A 26,018-nucleotide genomic window follows, 5' to 3' on the forward strand; every position below is an offset into this window, starting at 1 on the left:
ATCTGACAAATTGGTGTAGACCCGAATGGAGCAGCAACTGCTGAGTCACTGAAGGCCAATGAATGAGAATGAAGTTTGGCCCATTGCTGGTGGACAGAATAAAGTGCATCTACTGCCTGTGGGGTGAATAAAGGGCAACCCAGCCATCCCTCACCTGCAGAAGATGTTGGGTGCAGCCACCAACTGGCGAGTTCTAGCTGTGGTGAGGATGAGAGGCAGCTGTCATATTTGCGATGGGGATGAGAGGCAGTGTCCTATTGTGGTTAAGCAGTTATACTGTGTTCTACCTGTGGTGAGATTACGAAAGGCATTATCTGGCTAGGGTGTGAATGAAGTGCACATCTGCCTACGGTAAGCAATAGATGCAGTGCCCTAGTTCTGGAAAGAGTCCTAGCTGGGCTGAAAGCAAGATGCAGTGGTCTAGCTGTTGAGGAAATGACATGCAGTACCCTACTTGGGTAGAGAGCAATATGCAGTATCGGATCTGTGATGAGAATGAGGTGAAGCTCTGACCTTGGTCCCCAAATAACCTGCTCACCTGGTTATAGTGGACGGTTGTGTATATATCATTCTCAAAGTGCAGTGATGTCTTCCAGGTGATGCGTCTGAACTCCAGGCTCACCGAGTTATCCTCCAATAAGAAGTCATGGATGTATTCCTCCCCTCGGATGGGCCTCACCACCTGACCTGTGCACACAAGATTGTCATTGGTTACCATGTCCAAAACCCGGATGTATACAACCTCTCAGGAATGACTCTGCATGTTACAAGAGCTCTGCTTGCTTAATACAATGATGATTCACCAAAGTCTGAGTGACCCTCTATTCAAAGGGCACCACAGGGAGAAATCAGCTGAATTGAGACAATATTCAAGAACAAATAGTGTGTTTGTGTGTGGGGGGTGGTAACACATGATTATTAGACACTGACAAAGCACGTGAGAGGGAATACAAGCTCATAGGCACTGAAGAGGTGACTGAGACAAAAACACAGGCTCTCTAGGAATCACTGCTGTATGTAAAGGAAGTGCCTGCTCCTTAGGAATTAACACTGTGAGAGACAGGACATTAGCTCACAAGTACTTAGTGAAAACGTAGCTCATGCTTGGACACATGTGCATCCCAGGGAAACATACCTTCTGTCTAGGCAAGAAGAACATCTGCACCATGGGGGCAAAGATATTGTTTAGGCGAGCGGACATGACTGTGAGATGCCTGTCTAAACCTAACAAAAAACCCTAAACCCTTACAACTCCAACTCATCATACCCAGGAGTAATTTTAAAAACTGACCTGTAGAGGAGAAATTCACTTTGAAAATCGATAGACAGCAGATGGTGTCACAGTCTTCCAAAAGCCATGACTACCAGGGAAAAGCACCCTAATGCATCACTCACAGCAGGCAACCTCCCTGACAAATAAAAAGTATGTGTGGGAGCAAAGGGGGATTGTCAAGGCCTGCGTTTCGAGTCTCCTCCGGTGGACTAGTCTTTGTCTGTCAGAGATATAGGTGACAGACTTTCTAGTAGCAGTGATAACGCTAGTGCAGGGCACTCTCCCAGCAACTAGTGCTATCCAGTTTGATTGATTCCCTGTTGACTGGGACTCGTGGGAAACTATGCTTAGAACCCTGCTGAAAAAGCTTAGCACAAAACGCCTGTAGCACTACGCTCCCATGTGAGGAGTGGCTGGACACAAAACTGGGATCAGCAAGCGTAGATCTGTGGAGCCCGGCCACCAGCCTGCTCTCAGCTAGTGATGGAGTTCTTTCCATGCAGCTAATATCAGGTATAATAAGGCTGTGTTAAAAAGGCAAGAGGGGCTCAGATTACTGTTTAGATGTCAGAAGCATCTCAGTGAGGATGATGGCTTATACTTTGATTGATGGAAGGGCGAGGTCTAAAATCACTCCTGCCCATCTCACCAAGGTATCTTAAGAAGCTACCTCACGGGGTCGGGGGAAGAGAACTAGAAGGGTTCACCATTTCTAGTTCAGGATAAGGATTGGTTCCACTATCAACCCCAAAGGCCTGAAACTCTGATTCCGTATTCATGGACAAGAAACGGGTAGCCTCGCTATTATCATCTATCCTGATGTCATCTATAGGGTCTGAATCAGTCCCAAACAGGGTGCGGATAGTGTCTCCATACCACCCAAAGCTAACAGCTTGTCTTGTAAGCTGCTACTCTTCTAGTAAACATTGATCTTCTCTCATCAACTTGACTGTCATGGTGACGGTTGTCCCGACAATGGAACCAGAGTGTTCCACATTAGCGCAGGCAATGGCGTCAACAGTCCCTTTACTGGCATCAGGGGAGTTTGGGTTGAGGCTCAGAAGTCATAAGTCGCACTGCTGCCAGGTGCGAAGCAAAGGAGGTGGCGCTGGAGAAAGTTGAGGCAAGAAGGGGGTGAATGTCACCACAGGAATTTCCACCAGTGACAATCCAAAGGCACCCGTACCAGTCCCATAGTGGCAATGGTGCACCAGGTGGGGGACTATAGCCTTCTTAAAAATAATGAATAAACATTGCAAGGATCTGTTGCGAGATAAGGGAAATCTGGGAAAATGTTGTAATTTATCTTATTAGCCCTTTCTTTGTGTCCTTTCCCATTTAGTGTTCCAGAGTGTTAGGTTGTTCTATGCTCTTGCCTTTCCCAATGATTCTATCTTGTGTCAGTTACGAGTTGGGTCAGCTGGGAAGAGGATTACTTCTGTTATCTGCTCTAATAAACCTCTACGCTGACTTCTACATATTTGCTGTTATCCTGCCTATTTACTTTACAACAGAAAACCAGTGTCTCTGATCATGAGGAAGAGGGGGACGGACCCGAGCCAACATCAGATCTAATGGCGTCTACACCACTGCATCGTCAGGGACTGAAATCTCCAACAGTTCTGGCTAGGAGGACAACTAAGTAGGGTTGGAGACTCTCTAGACTCTCTAGGACAGCAGTTCTTAACCCTTTGACTTCAGTGGACACCCACTAATTCAATACTAGAAACTGGGGCCCCCCACCTATAGAATTTCTATGATTTGAACCTCAAAACAATATAGAAAATAAAGAAACTAGTATACATCAAATATACAAATGACAAAATATTGTAATTCACAAATAGAAACATGCAAAAATCGAAAGTGTTATATCAATAGGAAGGTGTCCGGGTGTGTGGTAAACCCATGGGTTTTCAAATAGTACTTCTTCGAGAATTTGTAAGGTTTCCTTGTGCATTAAACTAGTATAAAGGCTTTCCACATCAAGGACTATCAGGATGTTGGTTGTTGGATCGAATTGTAAGTCTTGGAGGAGGCACAGCACCGCTTAGGTGTCCCGTAGGCACATGCTCGTACTTTGAATGATTGGGCGTAAGAAAGCGATGGCAAATTTAGATATCCACTAGGGACACCTGACTTATTGAAACCATGCCCCTAGTGAGTGAGGGGACTCAAGAAAGGACATTTTTCCTTCTTTGTTAGATTTTTCACCTATAACTGAGCGATATTCTCCTGGTAGGTTGTTTATCCGAGATTTTGGATTTTGTAGGTCTATAGTTAGAATAGGAGGGTGGACCTAGCTTTTCCCTCTACCTTCCCCCCGTTTTTGAACTACATACTTCCTTAATCAGCTAATATTATTTCATTTTGTAAACAGTCACAGACTTCCCGAGAAGACATGGCAGACCGACCATACGTTAAGAGTCACTGCTTCAAAGGCATTGGAGGAATTACTGTTCCTCTTTTTCTTTTTTTTTTCCAACAACATATTTTTTCTCCATATATATATATATTATACATGAGTCAAAAACACATTTTTATGAGAAATTCACAATCCGCCCGACAAGAACTCCCTTCCCAACTAAAATACCTCACTTTGGAATCTGCCTAGGGTTGTACTTTACTACCCCTTACATTAAGCATGAGTAGCATATAATATCTAACATAGGTTCTCTCTAGTGTTTAAGAATTGGAAGGCTCACAGAGATCTAGGGCACCCATACTCCAGCCCCCTGTCTGTATCGTAATTCAACAAAGCTTATCCTTAGCTCTCAAACTTATGATGAAGACTACTGCAAATTCCTATAAAATGTGGTTGAAAACCTGTGATGGCTCATATCATTATGGCAGAGGTAAAACGGTACACTGTGGTAAATCAACATGCATACTAGTGTCTTATCAAGTGTAATCTTACACTCTTCAACCACATTTTATAGGAATTTGCATGTATTCTCACGGGAGAACACCGTCTATTGTTTTACCCAGGCACATCACATTTTGATTCATTGGTCACAAGAGTATACTTACTAGGAACCTCAGCAAGCCAACATCATTGAAGTAATCTAAATCACACAGTCATATTCGATTTCACCTCATAGTTAATTGCATGGATGCTTTTGAAAATGAGACATTTGTTATGGATTCATACTGAGGACACTTTCTTTTATGTTTGTAGAATCTTGCCCCTGATGAGCCCCTGATGAAGGGCACAAGCGAGAAATGCATTGGGCATATTTATGTGAAGAAAGATTGTTACATTTGAAAACAGCATAAGTTGGATACTTCAAACTGAAATGAAAAGGTGGAATTTGCTATGTCATTATCAAGGACTGGACCGAACTTATGCTACCTCTACTGAGTGGGTTGATTAAAAGAGATTTATTATGGTTGCCACTAACTACCTTTCTTTCCAGAGTATCAAACTGACTCTGCTTGTTGCATACTTTTGTTTTCACCATGTTCCTAATCTTGTTTTAAAATTGACTTGTTTGCATTACTTGTAGGACTCCTATTTTTCTTCTCCTCTATGTCCTTCTCCTCTCTTCTTCTCCTTTCTTCTTCTCTCTTTCCTCCCTTTCTCTTTTCCGTAAACCCTTTTAAAATTGCATTTACTCTTAGTACAGTTTTTACCTATGGGGATATAGTTTTGATATTGCTTTAATATCATGTTTTTGTTTTACTCATATCCTCTCGCTACATGACTTTTTACTGATGTTTTACATTGTTTATTATCTCAATAAAGCATTCTAAACAAAAACTGAAATGAAAAGAAAATAAAGAAAAAATATGGTTTGGAATAACACTAATTACTTTTTTGAATATTTGCAGATTGGGGACGTTCCCTACAAGTTGGGGATATCGCATTCAGTTCATTCTCACATATCTCACACTTAGGAGGATTAACCAATCAGCACCAACAAACATAATACGTGATTAACTAAACCACGTGTGAGTGTGTAAGTCTTATCAATAAGTAGCTGGAAGTAACTCATACGGTCAAGTTCCTGGTAGTTGTATTCCTGTTTACATGGGGCAAAATCTATAATGGTATTTCCCAGGAAAAGATCTCGTAACAAATTTGAAACCACACTCATACCAGTGGACAAGAGCACCTGGTATGATCCCTGGGGTGAAATCTACATTATCCTGTAGCAGGGTAAAAGGGGAGGGGAAGGTTGTCATGTAGTGGTCCCTTGTAAAAGAGTCCCAAATATCCATGGTTTGCTTCAGTATATTGGAAACATAGCAAACTTGGGGTATGGCATATCTGGGAGACTAAGGGATGGTCCTCTGGCACAACCCATTACAGCCATGTCCATATGGATCCAATGGTTTTCATTTTCACATACGGACCACTCAAACAAGACTCCAATCTGGGTCGCCTGGTAGTATTTTTTACTATCTAGGAGGCCCAGACCCCCTGAACGCCTGGAGGCCTGTAATATTTTCCTGGAGACTCGAGCTCTCCCTCCTACTCAGTTAGAGAAGTCTATCACTTGCTTGAGTGCTTTCAAGTAGCTTTCTGGAAATTTGTCTTGGAGCGCTTGAAAAATCTATTAAAGCTTAGGCAAAATGTTCTGCTTTATCACTGCCACTCTACCCAACCAGGGTATATACAAAGGTTGCCACTTGTGGAGGTCAGATTTGATTAACTGTTTAGGTCAAGGGTAATTTATCGCATAAAGTATGCTGTGTTTTGGCTTAATGTAGAACTTCCGGGGATTTTAGTTTGCTGTTGGGGGCATAGCTGCTTTTGATATCCGTGGTTAGACCCATACTGAGAATATGTAACTTATCGAGGTTCACCTTGAAGGGCAACACCTCTTCGTAGGATTCCAAAAGCTGCATAATATGGGAGATGGAGATTATTCCGTCTATTATTGTGACGAGAATTTAATCTGCTAACAAGTATATTGAAGGCTGGTCCCCCCCCCCACAAAGGGCATCCCTCTAATGTCTGCATATTGTCGGATGGCTAGCACCAGGGGTACTACGGCCAGCACAAATAGAAGAGAGAGGGGCCAACCCTGTCATGCCCCCCTTAACAGATAGGTCTCCTCCGATTGTTCCCGACTGACCAGGACCCGCACCACAGGGGATTTGTAACTAGCCAACACCTAAGTCTGTACTGGGTTCGTCTAAGATCCTTTCCAAACCTCGAGCAAGGAAAGGTCAGATTACCATAACTAAGGCCTTTTCGGCATCTAGCTCTCTGCTGTCTCATACATGGAATTGTCCTTTTTCTACGTATTGTAAGACTCGTCTAATGTTGTCCGCGGCTTGTCTACGTGGGATAAAGCCTGCTTGATTGAGGTCTATGAGATACAGCAAGTGTGGTTGGAGTCTGTTGGCCAACCGTTTTGTGAAGATGTTTGCATCCAAGTTAAGGAGCGTGATAGGTCTATATAGGCATTGCATATATGAAGAGATTTCCCCTGCTTGTGTGAAAGGGTAATGTTGGCTGAAACCATTGTGTCTGAATGAGTTAAGCAATAACACCAGGTGAGGGACTTAAAATATTTATAGAAACAGTTGGTGAGGCCTTTCGCCCCCCGGTCTTTGTCTGGGCGCAAATCCTGGATAGTTTGGGGGACTTCCTGGTCGGTAATCAGTTCTTCCACTTTGTCACTGTGGCTTTGGAGATTTTAGGTATGTGGGCCTTGGCCAGAATGGGAGCTATCTTATCAGAGGGAAATGAGTCTCTCGGACACAAAGTCGCATAAAACTCATGGAAGGCCCTCACTTTCTCTTCTTGACTATCAAGAAGAGCTCCCCCCCTGGTGGGAGCAGGTCAGGAATTCTATGGGAAGCTGTCTGGGTTCTCAGTCTCCTTGCCAACAGGGATCCAGTCTTGATTGCCTGCATATAAAGCATGGGTGCACACAAACATTTTCCCCTGGTCCACAAAGTTTGGTCTTTGGTGTGACTGAGGGCCGTAGGGGGTAGGGGGAGCGAAGCAAGTTATGTCTAGGCGCTTAACTCAATTGCACAATATGAAATCAGAAAACTTGGGATGAATCTAGGTTTCTCCACTTGACCAAATTGTGTGACTCTTGGCAATTATTTTATTTCAATTTCTTTCCTTTTTCTTCACAATCACATATAATAGGACCTCAAAATACATGACTTTAGGATACGTGCTGTACAACACAATCTCATGTGCTTGGATGTAATCACTAATGGCATTGTTGTAAGGAGGAGGACGTGGGGGGGTTAGGAAGCCTGAACGTTTCTAAATTCATGTTTGAAAATCATCACAATTTTTTTTTATTCTGAAACCACTGCTATAATTTGATTTACTAGGGTTAAATGGTTCTACAGGTCAATGAAATACATGTTTTGAATTTTGAAAACACTATCGTATTTTTACACGTTTACTCTCTTTAAAAATTGAGGTGTTCCTAGAGTTAAGGGCCTAGTTACTTCCTTTCCCTGAGTACAATAACCTTTAAATAAGTGCTTGCTGTATTTTTTTTTTAAATGTTAGTTCGGTAAACAGCAGTCCAGTACTGCTACTGTCCAGGGGGCCGCATGTATAGGTCAGGGGGGCCGCATGTATAGGTCAGGGGGGTCGCATGCGGCCCCTGGGCCATACTTTGAGTATTAATGATATAAAGCTTTTGGCATAGGCACTAAAGTGCCTCTATGAGTTTTCTGTGATTAAAAAGTCTCTTAAGAGCCATCTCCTCCTGTAAGTCCCTCAGGGGGCCCATCTGTCTATGGTTCTGCACTGCTCCTTTGTGGTCTACTTGCAAGGACACCCTATATGTCTTGCTGGTTTGGAGGAGTTTAGCCTGCTCTTCTATACAGTGTAATTGAATCATTGCCTTGACAGCATTCCAAACAACATTGGACTCTGGGCCCCATTAGGATGGATCACCCCCGCCAGACCGGCGGTAGCCACCGCCGGCCTGGCAGGGGCGATCCGCCCGCCATTCGTGCCGGAATGACCCCCTGCCATATTATTATGGCTGGGGGGTCCACGGCGGACGGAAAGACCGGCTGCCGCTTTTCCGCCCCGCTCACCTTGCGACCGGGCGGAAAAGGGTTGTATATGGTGGCGGTGTCTATCAGACACCGCCAGCCATATTAGAATGGGCATTTTCCAATGCCTTTCCATGGCGGCATTGCCGCCACAGAAAGGCAGGCTTTGGGGGTCCGTTGCTGGCACCCAGGGACTCAGGGAAGTATGGGGGGTGCACATGGTCTGCGCAACATGGCAGGCACCGCGCGGTGCCTGTCAAGTTGTGCATGGAAGTGCACAGCATGCCTTCCTGACATTGTGGCGGGCGGTGCTGAGTGCACCGCCCGCCACAATATCAGGAATGCTGGATGCGCCCGCCACGGTGGGGGGCGCATCCTAATTGCAGGCACGGGACCCCACCTTTATAGCGGGCGGTCACTATATACGATGGGATGGCGGGAGGACAAAGTCCGCCCATCATCCTAATGAGCCCCTCTGTCTCTCCTGTATTATTATTCTCAAAGTACTGTTCTTTCCGCCTATGAAGTTCTACTCAAACAAGGTCGTCCCTAAGCAAGGATTTGTCATATCTCCACAGGGGTCATCTGTTAGGGATTTTATGGCACTTACTCTTCCACCCCACCATGGACTGGTCTTAAACCACTGAGGACCTGTGGGGGTGACAGACACTTTTAGTGCTAGGATATAAGGGGTTCCCCAAAGGAGATCAATATGCAAGTAGGATCTATAAACATGTGAGAAACATGTGAAGAGATGGTTGTTTGGGTGTTTGTGGCACAACAAATATTAGACCTAGGTCTCTCATACCTAGAAGCAAGGCTTGGATCATCACTCCCTGTAAGTACCTGTCAGGCGGGTGTCTATTTAGTGATCCATCAGGTACAAGGTTGAAATCAACAACCCACAATAAGCTAGTGGGGTCTTATTCTCCTAGCTTTAACATAAGACATGGGAGGTGCTGGTCTTGGTCTTGATTGGGGCATTAAATGTATTGTATGGAAGATTCTGGTATAGCCCTTCAAGATAAATGTAGCACCCCACCTCCTTATTAGCAATCACCTTTACCACTTCAAAAGGGGCATTTTTATGTCTGCCAATCATGACTCCTCCCCTCTTTTCATAGTGTTGGTAGCAGCAAAGAATTGATTATAGTACAATCTAGGCTTTATTAGATATGTTTCTGCTCTCCTAAGGTGCGTTTCTTGCAGGCAAAATATGGTGCTGAGACAGAATATCGAGTTGGAAATGTCGACTTACACAAATGTCGAGCAAAAATATTGTGATTCAAAAATATCGACAACAAGAATATCTTGGTCAAGAATATCGAATTTAAGGTATGAAATATCGTTAAAAATTTTTTAGAAGTCAATATTGTTTGCACAAATATAGATGTTTAAAATATCAATTTAATTAGTGGTATGTATTTTAGTTTATATTTTAAATGTGATGTATGTTTTATGTATAAGCATTGTTTATGCTTTTTAATGTATGTGTTACATTTTTAGTAGTTATGAATTTTATTTTAATTATATGTTGTATTTTTTTTAGTTCTGTAGTGGGTTGTGGGTTTAGGGGATTAGGATGGGAAGTAATTTAATTATAATAAATTATTGATTATTTATTTATTTAATGTAGATTTTATAACATTAATTGTGGGAAGTAATTTATTTGTAATGAATTACTAATGGTTAATAATATTAATTAATTATTGGTAATGAATTACGGTAATTGTGTAATATGGTTTAGGTGTGGGTTGTGGGGTATATAAGGGTAAAGGGTGGGAAGTAATTTATTTTTGATTAATAATTCGTTGTTAATTTATATTAATTATTTTATTGAAAATGAATTATGGAAATTGTGTAATTAATTTTAGGTGCAGGTTGTGGGGTTTATAGGGGTAAAGGGTGAAAATTAATGTTTGTTTAAATAATTAAAAATTAGTTGATCATTAATATTAATTAATTATTGTATATTTAATTAGTGTATTTGTTTATATTTTTGTGTGGGGGTTTTATTGTTATAGGGGTACAGTGTGGGGAGTAAATACATTTTACCTATTTTATATTTAGTTAAATACTATTAGTTTTTTAACAAAAAATAAGTTTTAATTGTGTAATTATTTTTTTTTACAGTATAATTTTAGCTGTGGGTTGTGGGAATTATAGGGGTAAAGTGAGGGAAGTTAAACAATTAATATGAGTTTTAATTAGTTCTTTAATTCATAATATTTCTTTAATTGACATTTAATTTTGGTAGTTGATGAAGTACATTTTTTTATTTAGATGTGGGTTGTGAATTGTGTGGTGTTATAGGGTAGGAAATAAAAAAAACGTTTATGTAATAATTCATATTTCTGTTTCTAAATAATTTTTAGTTAAAAATATTTATTAGTTAGGAATCATTTTTTTTTATATAATATTTGTAGGTATTCGTTATATTTATTTAACATTATAATATGATTTTCTTACTTTTTAATATTAAATATATTTGTATTTGAATTTTTAACATATTAATATTTTTTTATTTGTTTAGTTTTTTTAAATATTTTTATTATTGTTAAAATTGTGTTTGTTTTTAATTTTTAACTAACTTTCTCTACTGTTACACTCTCTGGAGTGGGAATAGTAATTGTTTTACCCCTCCACTACCCAACACTTTCCTTACTGTTACACTCACTGGAGTTGGCATAGTAATGTTTACCCCTTTGCTATCCAACACTTTCCCTACTGTTACACTTACTGGAGTGGGAATGTCTACCCCTCCGCTATCCAACACTTTCTCTACTGCTGCACTCACTGGAGTGGGGAATAGCAATTTTTACCCATCCAACACTGTCACTACTGTTGCACTCACTGTTGTGTGAAATTTAAGTTTGAGGATTTTTAAATCGTTTAATGTTTTAATTTATAATAGAATGTTTTTTAAATTAGATTTTATGTTATTGCACAAACACACACACATATATATATTTGAACAAGCCTGCGGGTCAGGCGAAACGCGTCCGAGGGTTGACAAATAAATCCATTTGTCTGGTACATAGTCTCGCCAACGTGTGGTTTTTCTACTCGTTAACGTGGTGATTTTAAGAGACCCGGCATCGGAGGTCTTTGATTCAGGCGAGACACCCGTTGGTCTGGAGGCGGTGACGATTTTCTGAGGCAAGGAGGAGAGAAGATATATATATATATATATATATATATATATATATGCTGAAGGACTAAGAAAGATACTTTATCGGAACTGGCATATACTCAAGGCTGATGTGGTGGTTGGTAAGGAGTTACCAGAACAACCACAGATAACCTTTAGACGCAGCAGATCACTGAAAGATCATCTGGTGACGAGTCATTATCAACCAGTTCCTTTTGTCCCTAGGCTGAATGCCATGACAGGATTCTTTCCCCGCTCTAAATGCAAGGCATGCAAGAACAGCACAAAGGTTCAAACATTTCAGTTGCCAGGCAGAAAGGTCATGAAGAAGATAAATAATTTTCTAACTTGTACCACACCTTTCTGCGTTTATTGTCTAGTATGCCCCTGCATGAAAATCTATGTTGGCAGTACTAAACATCCTGCCAAAAAGAGAATTTTAGAGCATGCCCCAGCTATTGAGAATAAAGATCCCACCTATCCGGTGGCGAGACACTTTTCTGAAATTCACACCAGTGACCGCTCACTGCTGAAATTCTAATGCATTGACCATGTCCCAGCGAGTGAACGGGGTGGAGATAGGCTGCAAAAACTGCGCAGACTTGAATCGAGGTATATTATTGATTTGCACACCATCATTCCCTTTGGTCTCAATTCTGAAGAGCAATTATCAATACACCTGGGATAACAAGATCATGATTCCTAAGATCCATTGGGTTGTGCTTTTCCTGTTTGTAGTAACAAATGTTTCCTGTATTGAGTGGATATTCAGGATGGTCATTGACTGAGATTTATGAATGTGTCATGTATTATTTCTACATTGAAATAATTTTTTCATTTATATGCATTAATTAGACACACCATCGGTAAAGCGATATTAGCCCATCCAGGGCTTATCATGTATCCTTCTATAATTCCTGGAGTGGTGCAAAGCCCATACAGGGATCAATTTTGTTGTTTACTGCATAATCCTTATGCACAGGACTTTAAACGGTCAATCTGGCCTTAGAGCTAACAATTTATTTATTTTCGAAATGAAATAATTTTATAATGGTTACATAACAATGGAAACGGATTGTATATAAATATGCAGTGATAGGTTTGCTTTTTTAACTGCATATGAAGCCACTCTAATATGGCCGCCAAAGTAACATTGATGAATTTGCCCGTCTTTTGTGTTTACGAATTCACAAGAAAAAAATGTGATTATTTTTTGAATGCTTTAAATGGCGGCAGCCTCTGTAATCAGGTTGACACAGGGGAAAAAGGCATGGTCGCCGAAACGCGTCCTGTTTGTGCGATAATAAATGTAACTTTTCTTAACCGACCACGCAAGTGCGGCCGCTTCCTTCCTTGGTGGGGGGGGGGGGGGGGGCTTTTTGGACCATATATATATATATATATATATATATATATATATATATATATATATATATATATATATATATATATATATATTTGTACTTTTTTATAGTTTTAAAATTATAAAATAAATTAAAATTAATAGTTTATTTTTTTAAAGTAAATATATATGAATTATTACGTGTGTGTTTAACTTTTTTAAATTAAGTTTATTATATTTTTTTAAATTTATATTACATCTACCTTATTATATTTATATTAATTTTATTGTTTAACATATTTAATATTTATTATATATATATATGTATATGTATATATCAAATTCGATATTTTGTACACCTATATTTTTTACATCAATATTTTTGTACTTACCTGTTTGAGTATAGGAAGTCGATATTTTTGCATTCTATATTTGTGCATCAATTTTTTTTACTTCTATATTTTTAACATCAATATTTTGTCAGTGAACCGCAAAATATATCTGGTGATACTTCTCTTAACTCCCTCCTGATCTTGTTTTGTTTAACCGGGAAGTTAATCCTGTAACATTCCAAGTAAGAAGTTTAACCATAATTTAAGATTCAAAGGATTAGATGTAAAGCTGCCGATGGAGCAGGTATCGTCCTCCTGGCAGCACATTTAAGGTGAAACAGGTTGGTAAAGACATTGTGTAAGGTGACCATACCATCAACTAAGTACTCATTTATAGTGCCCAACCTGAAACTCGACCCCACCTCCAAAGGAGCTGAACGTATTAACATCCCTTGTGGAGAAGGGATTAGATATATCCCCAACGCGGTGATGAGTAGAGTAATGGTCTCTTTCCCCCCACCCACCACCCCCACATGCCCCTCAAGAGGCCTTCTGCTGCTCTGCTAAGGGCTATCTGGTCTTACAGTGAAAGTGTTGAGAGATTTGTTACTGTACAGTTTGGTAAGACTAGCCTTGTTCTGACATTACACTGTTCCTACCCCTCCCAACTACCAGTAGCATATAAACAGCATCAAACAGTTTCTGAAAACCTCTCTATGTCAACCCAAACCAGGCAAAGCAGTGTGACATAGGCTGGAGGCAAAAGCTGTCATCTGGAATGGGCTTGACCTCATTACATGAAAGATTGGAGTTTGTCATTAGTCTTGATGTTTTTGGTCTCTCCCAATTATCCTTGGGCTTCCATAATTGGCCAGTCTTCTCTTTTGTCAGTGCATGTGGATGTTCCTGCACTGTCCCCAGGATTTCCTGGGCTTCCTCCGGAGTGCGTATCATGTAGGGTTTGAAGTCGATCTGAAACCACAGAGCAAAGGGGTAGGCTCACCAGTAACATATCTGTCGTCTGCATAAGTCAGCTGTTACCAGGTCCAGTGAATGCTTCTTGTTTAGAGTGGTCTGGGAGATGTCTTGGAAGATATAAATCTGCTGATCCAGGTAAGTGAGTTGGTCAAGTTTTCAAGCATCCCTCATGATGTGATCATTTAGTGGGTAGGTGTCACGCTTAGCTATGATGTCTCTCTGTCTAGCCCACAGCCTAGCCCACATAAAAGGCCTTGATTGTCCAACTTTGTGTGCCCTTATGACAGGGATCTCTATGTTTTGCTTTCCTTGAGGACAAAGTGAAACAGGAACATGCAAAAGTGGATATTTAAAAAGAGAGCGGATGGAAAGGACATTTTTTTGTGGTTCGGCACAAATCTTACCCAAAGAGAGAATCTGTAAACAGTTCTAATGTGATGTTTTTCCCAAATTCATCACAAAGCCAAATCAACTCGCAGTAACAATGTCATCAGGCTCAGGGACCTTGGACGCAGGGTAGGACATCAAATGCACTCCTGCCATGCCCAACTGGTCAAGGGGCCATAGCTCTTAGGTTACCCTAAGGGACTCTTAGAACAGACCAAATCGGTCATGGGACATTAATAACATTATTTTTTATACTTTAATTTCCTTTCATTTAATCTAAGGTAAACTAAACACACTCTGTGTGATATGAGGTATTTTCTGTTTTACACAAAACGGAACACAATAGATTAGGGTTGGTTCTGGTCCTGAAGAAATGCTTATGACCCTTTGAGACAAAAAGAGACATAAAACATGTTGACTGCACCGTAAAACCAAAGACTCATTACTATGCCCGCTTGGTTCAGTCCCATTTTTAGTCTTGGCACAGACACTCGCTAGGAATAAATACTGTCAAGGGAAGGCCCAAAGCCAATTTTAACCATACCGTTGCCCAGTCTACCTCCCCCTATTATATAAACTCAAACAGGGCAGTGACCTGAACTGTGGAAAATACCAGGCCAAGAGGAGAAAAGATCTTTGCAAAATTGCCTCATTTCATGGGAGCCCGCAGGGTATTACAGCGCCTCCGCACTGAGGAGCTAGCCCGATGATGAAGCTAGGTCTAATCTTTCAACCAGCTTCTTCAAAAAAGAGGTCAAGATGATCCTATTAAACCGACTCCGTACACGATGACTACGATGCTGTTAAACTGCCGAGCATCAAGTATCTCTGTTCTGGCTTCTTCAAACACCTGGAGAGCAAATTATGAAAGCGTAATCTTTATGCTTAACTGTATCAGCAGACAATTATCTGATGGTCTTTTGTTATGGGACAATGTCTACATATATGTATCTATATATTTGTATATTCCCATTTCTGTTATCAGTTATTCTTTTAGTTACTTGGAGCATGTAACAGGTTTTGTATAGCTTTGTACAGTGCTCTGCTACCTGAGGTTCTTGTTCATGCTTTATAAAGCTCTTAAAATAAAAATAAAAAATACAATTAAGTATCATGCCACTTAGATGGATGAGGCCTTTTGCATCCTTTACAAAGGACTCAGCTTGATTAATGGATGACATTTTATTCACAAGTTGATTCAGCTGATGGTGAATTAGTGGAACAGCACACTAGAACTATTTATAGATACAAAACTGGACCACTTCGCCACCCTCCTGCTTCTTTTTTACATTCTGGATACAAATGTTGCCTCGCCTAGATCTATCTTCCAGGTAAGTGCTCTACTCCCATAGCAGTTTGACTTTACTTTTCAGATTGGTGCCAGATTTGGTAGTTTTTTTTAGATCTAGGCTCATAGCTATGGTGTTGTCCTCATTGGTGGCCATATCAAAAACTAAACAGGGAGAGTAGGGTCAAAGGGAAAAGTTTAAAGACCTACTCCTGGTTCATTTCCCCAGTAACAACATATGAACAACAGACTGAAACCTAGGAGGTCTATAAGCCAAGCCACTTGCTGGCCAAGAACTGGCAAAACAACTATGTCAGTTGGTGCTGCAGTCACCATATAACAGCATCAAGGTAATAGAGAGAGAAAGAGAGACACATGTGTGAAAAAAGAAAGAGCCAGATTCGTGATATCTAAGACTCAATTGGAAAGTCTGGTCAAACCAAATCCAGCACACATAGTTTGTGGATAACCATCAAACAAACCAGGTGATCGGTCCTATAATTTGGCCGTCCACACTGTGACCAGGCGGGTCCTTCGATCATCTGGACCTCATGCCACACAGTCGTAGTAAGTACTGGATACGGTCTACAGTAAGAATGAACCTCCAATTGTTGGTCTGGTTGTGATAGTTAGTGAAAAGTAATGAAAAAACAGTGCAACATACAAAAAATGTGGTGAAGCTTAAAATAGGGTGATATGTCTAAACAAACACTTTAATAGGAACCAGGCACATCCCCTAATTAAAACATAGGAACAGCACAAACGACAGTGCGGAACAAATAGCTGTCGCTATTAGGGCCAACATGTTTCTGCCTACCGGGCAACTCGTCCCTTGGCATTCATCAGGGCCACTACTCTAAGAAAGTTGCTACTGTTATGTGTAAGTGAAAAAAAAAAGATAGAAAGATATACGTAGGAACGATACAACCTGTACCTACAGTTATATACACATCCTCCTAGTCAGTGGACGTTCAACGTGATCCAGCATGACAGGGGACTGGACCTCACCTCACCTGGACCGTGCTCAGGTATATGAGGCCCCGCACTCTCCGTCGGTGCCACCAAACTCGCCTGAGGCTTGGGGGAGGCCACCCAATCACCATAGGTTTGAATTTCCTTCCTGACATCTGACAAGTCTGATGCCAAATCTGCTTTCAGCGCTTGCATCTGGGTAGTCACCATGTTCGAGATTTTATCGTGGAGGTCACACAGGCAGGCCTGCCAGTCTTCCTGCCTGATTGCATGCCCACTCTCATTCTTTTTGGAGACCATCGTCGATGTCGGCAATGGCAGTCCCAGAGACCCCACCAACTGCAACGTTCCTGGATATGTGCCCCTCCCACAATTTGCAAAGTTTCCTTTGGCATTCAGGCTTTTTTTAATGGGCAAAAACATGTCCACCCCAGCTTTTCTGTCCCAAAATTAAGCTGTGACAGCACGGGGATGGCACTCAAGGTGATCACCCGTTATGACAAGGGAACCAGGCACCAATGTCCTGGGACTGGTTCACTTGTGAAGCAGCATTGGTGAGGCAATCTCCTCGGGGACTGGGGGTTGAAGAATCAGTACTCATAGCAGAGTAAGGTCATAGAAATGGATCCTGGGCATCTCTTACACAGATCTCTAGGCTGGAATCCAGGATGACTGTTAATGCCCCTCTGACTTAGGTTCTTTGCCACCGGGACACACTGGTTACCGGGTCTGTGGGGGCAGTACTCCTGAGGCGCATGAGGATCCTGCCATCAAATTAGGTAAGGGCCAACCAAGGTCACATTGTGATTTCGGAGGTAGAAAGGGTGACCAGGGACGGGAGCTTATCGGTCGGACGCCATGTTAATCTGACCACTGACCAAGCAGCCCAGCCATTTTTTCTTATGCTTACATCGCTTTTCTTGAGACAACTTTGAGGATGGTTACAGTGATGATTTTGAATGAAGCCAGGACTTGCATATGGTATGGTGTTCATCTCGGGTCCTGGTGAGAAAGAGTTAAACCTCCGTCTCTTTTATTACCTGGGGGTGCATTGCTGAAACATAACTCTCACAACTTTTTGTCATGATCTGACCCACTGGCGGCTGGCACGGGTCAGGGACGGAGAGGGCAGTAAAAAGAAATAAAAATAAACGTACCTCCTTGCCGCCATGTCTCTTCTCATCATCCCTCTTCGTTGTCGTTCTGCTCCGGCCTGAAGCAGGAAACACCCAGGCTCCCCTGAGACAATCACAATGCTGCAGTACAGCGATGTGATTGGTCTTAGCGCCTTGGTTTGGCCCTCAGCCAGAGACTGTGAGCCTGGGCATGTTCTCCACCCAGGCTGCAATGCAGCCTGCGTGAAGAACATGTAAAGTGCGCAAGATGGTTTGGCCAGCCAAACTATTATGGGAACTGATAACAGTGCATAGCACTCCCCGTGGGTGCCTGTTGTCCCTCTGGCCCCAACCCAAAGACTCCAAGATAAAAAAAAAACGATAATAAACCAAGGTTTAGTATAGTTTTAAAAAAAAGTTGTTTTATGCTGATGGAAGTGGGGCGATGCTCCTCCGCCATAGTGGAGGAACCACGGCTGATCTGACCCCAGGTACCAAAAGCAAATGTTTTGAGTAACTGTAGAGCAACTTATGGATCAGCATTGAAGGTACAATAAAAAGGGAACTGAAATCAGGACACAGGGATGTGTGTTTTATGGCTCTGGTGCCCTCAACAGGCATGAAAGAGCTATTGAAAAGGTTTCCGGATTCCGTCTAGTATCTGGGATATTCAGAGGGTGAGAAAACGGCAAGTAGAAGTATCATGAGGATGCTGTAGGTCCATGGTCATTTTTTTCTATGCGATAGTCTCCTTGTTTTTCAACATAACTTGTTTTGACATACTTTCGGTATTCTTTTCCACCAACTACTGACTTGAGAGTTAGTCACTCATTGAGTTTGTCCTATTTTGGGCTATGCTCAATGGGTTTGGCACTGGGTCAGTCAGAACTAATTGAAAAAATACTGCATCACATTTTTAATGTTCTAAGCAGATAAACGTTATTTCCAGTAACTACAGTCCTCCACCTTAAGTATATTTAATAGATTTGCATGCTTGAACTATTCTCCAACATCAGTTTCCCTGCCTCATGTCAGGGAATAATTCAAGCATGAGAATATGTTAAACGTCCTGTAATTACAGTACTTCCACTTTGGTATCTCCCATAGATTCACATGCTTGAATTAGTCCCCAACATCAGTTTCTGAATATGATGTCAAGGAATAATTCAAACATGTGAATCTAAGACAGATCCAATGTTTGAGAAGAAAAAGTTACTTACCTGAAACTACAGTTCTCCAACTTTGGGGTCTATAACAGATTCACATGGTTGAATTATTCCCTGACATCTGGTTGGGAAACTCTCAGCCGGACGCTGGAGAATAGTACAAGCATGTGAATCTATGAAAGATTCAATGTTGGAGAACCCTTCATCTATGTTGGTTGAGAAAGGCAATATTAGCTGCTTTTCTCTATAGTTGCAGTGAACTTTGGTCTTCCGGGTTTTGAGAGCTTGAAAATGGCTAACAATGTTTCTCCAGGCAAAGAACAAGTGTTCCTTTTGACCACATCTGCAGAGGCATGTGTGGTCAGAAGGTCAGGATATGTACTCAAGTAGTCATGCCCCCAAACAGGGACTTATAAAACGCTGAGTTTAAAGGCTACTGTAATAAGCTCAGATGGAACATACTGTATTTAAGTCAAAGTAAACATCTTCCCCATAGAAGATCTATACTGTGTTTGAGTTGTAAATGGCAGAGATGAATAGATTTTAAGGAAATCAGGAAATTACCCAGAAATGGGTCTTTATGAAAGGGCCAACACATGAAATCTTCATCTTCAACACTAGTGACCTACCAGAAACACATGTCTTATATACGACAGACTTTGAATCAGCCATAGTCAGAGGTAGCTACCTGCTGGAAAACATTCAGATTGACTCACCAACCAGTCAGTTTCTAGTAGACGATTTCTAGTTTAAAACCCGACCTGGAGTCTCAATCCAGAGCTGGAGAATTGGCATTCCTGTTCTTTCCCAGCAGCCCCTAGCTAAGATGCCCTGCAAACACTGACCTTGGCTCTTGTTGGCAAAGATGGCAAACTCCTGGATCTCCAACGGCTCATCGATACCCAGCTGCCCACACAGATCCTTCCCTATATGAGCAGCCACCTGGGGGTGAGAAGACAGTGAAGGTAAGGAAAGGGCAGAGGATAGGTATGCAGGGAAGGAACACAGGCAGTTAGTGAGATTGTATTGACAATGGTAATCACCAGTGCCTTTTCCAAAAACACATCAACAGTGTACAGTAATTTCTGCTACTAGTGACATCATTTCACATTGTTCCTTGCAGATGTAATTCTACTCCACAGTGTTCCCTGCATGAGTTACAGCCCTACAACCACCTGTTGTGTAAGCACTCTTATGCCTGCAAGCTTCATTATTAGTTCTATTGCAGGTGTCCTTTAAGAGTAAAGATGTCCAATCTCCAGACACCGCAATGTCATGGATAAAGTCATAATGTATTATCTCTTTACACCTTTTGGCCTCTAAGATTTCTCACCTTGAGCTCAGCTGGGTAAACTCTACCTATCCACTGCTCTCCAGCCTCTATGATCCCATAGTGACAATTTCAGGAGGCAAAAGTGGGATATCCTTAACTGCTGGATATCTCCATTCTCATAATGTCACTTGACATCCACTGCTCTTCCAGTTCCTTTACCCCAGGATATCACTCATGAAGCCAACTGATACTTGCTGTCCTCTCATTCCGCAGTATGACTCTTGAAGTCTACAGGTGCTTCCATTTACCTCTATTTATCTCTATGCACCCCATCATGTCTGGAGATTTGACATCTTCACTTTTAAATGACACCAGCAGCTCAGGTGTTTTTCCCCACACTCACTGCCCTCTATGTTGTGAGTCATGCGGGATCAGTGAAAGATCCATAGACACCCATTTACCCCTGACCCACCTATTTCGATGAGGCCACTAATGCAGTTTTGGGGTGAGATTTCCTGGTGCCTATACCCTTATGTCAATACTGAACTCATGTCTGTCTTGGAACTCAAGTGAGACATCTCCTTTAACCCAGACGCCTCATTCCCTGATGAACTTATTTCATATTCAAATGCTGTCTCTGTGACGTACCGTGAAGGTTTTGACTTTGGTGGTGAATTGGAGTTCTCCAGGCAGGGCTATCTCCAAACGGCGCGAGGCCCGTCCCTTCTGCAAAACATGAGCAGGGCAGTGTTTAACACCAACACACTACAGATTACACTAACACAATAGAATGCACTGACTCCACATAAAAAGACACACTGGAAGCCAGTACCTACAAGGTTATATTAACAGTGCCTGTAATTCTAAAGAGCTATAAAGACTAATCTGTTCCCTCCTTCTGTGTGAGTCTCTCCAAATCACCACTACTGCAACAGCAATCAACCACTAAAAGAGTACATATATATAGTGATTCCTGGTAAACCAATCATAAGCGTAAGATCCACCAGAGATGGTTTGTCAGATTACAAATTTAACAGAGTCAGAAAGAAATATAACAAATGGTGGACTACAAACAAACACAACATTCACTAATACTATAAAGATCCAACAGAGAAACTGACTAACTCACAAAACATACAGGCAGAACATAATTACCATGGATACAGAAGATAATGGCACTAGACAATATGGGCCTGATTCACAAGGTAAACGTACACTTTACATGCGTGAAGTCTCTGCACATAAAAAGACAAATCTTTTTATGTGAGGAGACTCCGCCCACTTAGACATACCACTCGTAAATCCATTTGTGAATAGCAAATAACCGCAAAGGTACATAATGGTGTAAGTTTACCTTTGTGAATCAGGCCCACAGTACCTCAAGGCACACAGAGCACTAACTTGCCAAACTCAGGAGGAAAAATCACACAGATGCTAAGCAGCAACAACATAAACAGAGCACCAGCACAAGTGAGGGACAAAACAACTAAGAAAGGGCACACAAAGCATAAAGTCAGCACAAAGACACAGATCACCAAGCAGATAGAGGAATACGTTAACTAACTTTCGTAATATTTGTTGCTAATCGATACTCTATCTTTTTCAATATACATTATCTGAGAAATATTCCCAGATCCATGACTGTATCTTGACATTTTAAAAACTCCAAACTGGACTTTGTGCAGCCAGAATTACACATACAATCTATGTAATCATTAGTTTATCCTTCTTTCCATTTGCCACAGAAATCAGGAAAAAACACAAGTTACTGGAGAAATAATACCTACCTCAGTATTGAGATAAACTGGGAGGGTGATGATTAATATGAGAGAATGACTTTCCATGATAAAAAGGCTGACAGGGAGTAAATAGGATATTTATACTGCTTTTCCCGCAGCTTAGAAATACTTCACAAGAGTGTACACCAGAGAAGGGGACCCAAGTGTTCTTATGGTAGAAACAGTCCAACCACCATTTGACTAAACTTTGTCTTATTCCTCGTCTCTAAATCCAGACACAGATTTTTTTGGCAGATGTAGGGTAATTCATTGAGAAGAGGGTTTACCTTTATCTTTCTGGACTGTAGAATCCAGGGTAATGGCAAGTACACATATGGCTATTCTTCCAGATTGCTGCCTGGCAAATGTCTGCTATGGACACTCAAGCGAACAAAGTTGTTAACGTAGGCATACTTCTAGCTAAAGCCCTTCCTTGCAAAGGTTAGCCAGCCAGATCACTGCGGGATACAATGGCAGCAGACAACCAGCAAGCTATAGTCTGCTTCAAACGAGATTGTCCTTTTCTAGGAGGATCATAAATGACAAGAAATCAATCCGATTTTCTAAATGTGTTTGTTTTGTCTGAATACAATTCTAGCCATCCTCTAACAAGTGAAATATTCTTTTCACTGTAGTGCTGGAATTTTTGGAGAAAGTTTGAAGGATTACAAGCTTGTTTAAGTGAAAATTCAATAGCTTGAAGGCTTTATAAAGGGATCCGCGCTCACTCAGTAACGTCTCTGACTCCACTCCAGGTAAAATGGGAGGCGGAACTGGGAAAAGAACTCACGGACAGGGACTGGGCAACTATATTGGAGTTCCCCAAGAAAGTCTCCCGGAACGCTAAATTAAAATGTATACACCACATGATCTTACACAGGGCCTATCTGACCCCACACCGACTGAATTGTATTAAGCCAGATGCCCAACTTTCCTGCCCTAGGTGTCAAGAGGCGGATGCTGATCTCATCCACATGTTGTGGTCTTATCCACGCTTGCGAACTTATTGGCAAACAATAGCTTACAGAGTCCGTGAGGTCACAGTCATGGCCGGACGGCTGCTGATAGCGGTCTACTAGGTCTGCATAAATGCCCCAAGACATTGAAAGTGCAATATAAACTCGCTGACCTGGCTGTGCCGTTGGCAAAACGAACCATCACCATGAGGTGGAAATCTGCCCACCACCCTACAGCAGCGACCTGGTAGGCGGAATTGATCAGGTGGGGCACCACAGAAAGCGCTGTCATTAGACAGGAAGAATATTGAGGCCAACGCAAAACTCTAATTTCTATGGATTGGGATCAAATGCTAGAGACGCTTCAAGCCCTTGTCTCACTCACCCCACCCTTCCCCAGTGTCGCCACCTGAGCCTGTATCATCTTCACCCTCCCCCTTCCCCTGTGACTGATTCGCTTGACACGGAGTAGCAATCTATTATGATCTATTGCTGATGCCCAGGGATGTACGCTATTGCCTGTTCCACTGGCTGGAGTTTGATTCCCACGTCAAACTTGCTTTTAGGTCTTGTCTTTTCAGGCAAAAACGTGCACGTGTTGCATTGCTTTGAATGGCAAGGCGGGCACGTTTGGCAATTCCCTTGCAGGAGCGAGCGGTGCCATGTTTTAGCAATTATCGCGCTCGCTCCCGCAAGGTAAACGCCATGTGTTTCCCTGCTCTCGGCCGCAATCCCCCCACCCCTCCCACTTGTTACTTTTAGATTCACAGGGTGCAAAATATGGTTGCTCCTAAACAAAGAAACAAGTGACAAGTTATCCTGAAAGAAATAAAATGACTGGATGATTTCTGGCATTTTACATTGCGTGCAATTTAATAACCTGAAAACATATGTGCTGAAATTTGCCCTTCAAATCCTTTTCGGATTCATGGGTGAAAGGTGTCTGAAACAGCAACACATGCACTGGTCTCTTCATTCCACCGAATTCCTTGAGGAGTGAGGAGAGGGAAGCATGGCACGAGGCGTCTTTGCTGTGACTGTGGGTGGAGGAATTCATAGCAAACGTTTTGCCAAAATAGGGACCCCAAAAATTGCATTGTGATATGAGGAACTTTGCACTAATAGAAACTCTTGTAGTTTATCTGGGCGAAACACCACTATTACAGTGGTAACAAATTTTCTGGAAGACTATCTAGAAAGAGCAATCCGGTTTATTAAAAACTTTGCTTTGAATGTATTTTTTGTAAGTATGAAACTTGCCGTTAAGCATACTTGGCGTTCATTTTGCACCTGCAAGAATGACCGATTTTAGTTTATTTGCAACAACTTATACCATTAGTAGTGTAATCGGGTAACTTTAAACTGATTTATAAAATCAGAACTTGTGTAGGCATTCTGAAGTTTCATACTGTGAATGCTTTCAAGGAGGTTTGAGGGTCAAAACATTATCTGCTCATAACACTTAAAAACATACCAAGTAGATAGCTAGCACAAAGTTTAATTAGTATTCCGTGCTTTAAGAGAGAGGTACAGCCTTTATGTAAGACACATAAGCCCTTCAATTCAATCAACTTTTAATACAAACACTAACTTCTGTATAACCACAGGACAAGGCTTCATGCTAAATGCAAAAACACATGTTTCAGTTACTATATCAAAACTTTACTTTTTTAACCCATGGATAGCAAATTGCTTTCACATTACTTAAATGTATCCACCCAAACCACCGGATCACAAATAATTTCATGCCCACTGTTGTGGGGTCATCAACTAACCCTATGGGTAAGAAATCAAAGAGAAAAAGTTGCGGAACCGGTTTACCAAAGGGACTGAAACCACCATAAAACACGAATACCCCGATTAGATCCCCATTCCTTCAGTAACCTTGGTAGACCGCCATAGCCTGTAGCTGGGTGATGTGCTGGTTCTTGCACTTAAGTTTTCTTCATGTGCTTGAAGAGACAGCCGAGTTCTCTACAGAAAGAGATCTCTGAAGTGCACTGCAAAATAATTAGGGGTGGGCGTAGTTTGCGAAGTAGCGCTACGCAAAGTGAGTTACGTGTAGCACTACGAGAACTGCGTAGTAGTATGTTTGCACTGTGCAAGATGTCGTTTTCAATAATTGCACAGTGCGGACAAGCATCCGGCACTGTGCAATCATTGAAAACAGCATCTTGCACAGTGCGAGCTGTACTTTTCTGCCGCTCGAGTAGATTTTCACTCGAGCTGCAGCTTTCTCAACGCGGACTGGCAGTTTCTCATCAAGAGCGGTCGCGAGCATGCGCGACCACTCGCAATGAGAAACCTGACCTCCCGCGTTGAGAATCTCGGGCGTTAACATTGTAGTTCACGGTGCAAAACCAAACAGTGAGGAGATGTGGCCGTGAGATGTGGGCGTTAGATGTGGGCGTTAACATTCAGAAAGGCAAGTTGTGGGCGTTAGATGTGGGCATTAACATTCAGAGAGGCAAGTTGTGGGCGTTAGATGTGCGCGGAGAACATTGAGATGCGAGGACATGTCACAGTGCAAAACGTAACACACCATTCGCGCTCACAGTGCAGCGTATTTCAACCGTTCGCACTCACAATGCAGCGGATTTCAAACGCGCAATAATCACAGTGCAGCGTATTGCAAACGCGAAATATTCACTCACACACACATCTTCGGGGAGGCAGATTCATTGACCTGGGCGTTCCCGTTGTACGCTGACATCAGGGACGGGGCGCGACTTGCATTTGCGCGCTCATCGCGCGCTCAGGGCCTCGCGTACCAAAAGGGGCGCGGCTTTCACAGCCGACCAATCACGCCACATAACTCGCATAACACCTGCAAGCCTTGCGAGGAATATTTTATAAACGACTAGCAGCCCGTCCCGACGTTGTCCGGGTTCGAAAAGTAAATTGTGCAATCTTGTTAATGAAGGAATATAGAATGATAGTAATAGTTCGTGGTAAACAACATTTTTCATTTCATTAGAATTTGGATGTAGAATAAATTGATTTAGAACATTTCCTGCCCGAGA

At 41.9% G+C, this 26,018-nt stretch overlaps 1 protein-coding gene across 2 annotated transcripts in view; it reads right to left on the minus strand.

Annotated features, from left to right (window-relative positions):
* MYO15B (myosin XVB) overlaps nt 1–26,018 on the minus strand; it is a 961,787-nt gene that overhangs the window by 197,879 nt on the left and 737,890 nt on the right. For both annotated transcript variants that reach the window (XM_086930750.1, XM_086930751.1), the window contains 3 exons: nt 20,910–20,987; nt 19,834–19,930; nt 539–687 (listed from right to left, as the gene is read on the minus strand). In XM_086930750.1, the coding sequence (XP_086786876.1) occupies nt 539–687; nt 19,834–19,930; nt 20,910–20,987 (324 nt within the window). The remainder of the gene's footprint in view (nt 1–538; nt 688–19,833; nt 19,931–20,909; nt 20,988–26,018) is intronic.

Source organism: Lissotriton vulgaris, chromosome 7 (genome assembly GCF_964263255.1).
Source record: "Lissotriton vulgaris chromosome 7, aLisVul1.2, whole genome shotgun sequence".
Lineage (NCBI taxonomy): Eukaryota > Metazoa > Chordata > Amphibia > Caudata > Salamandridae > Lissotriton > Lissotriton vulgaris.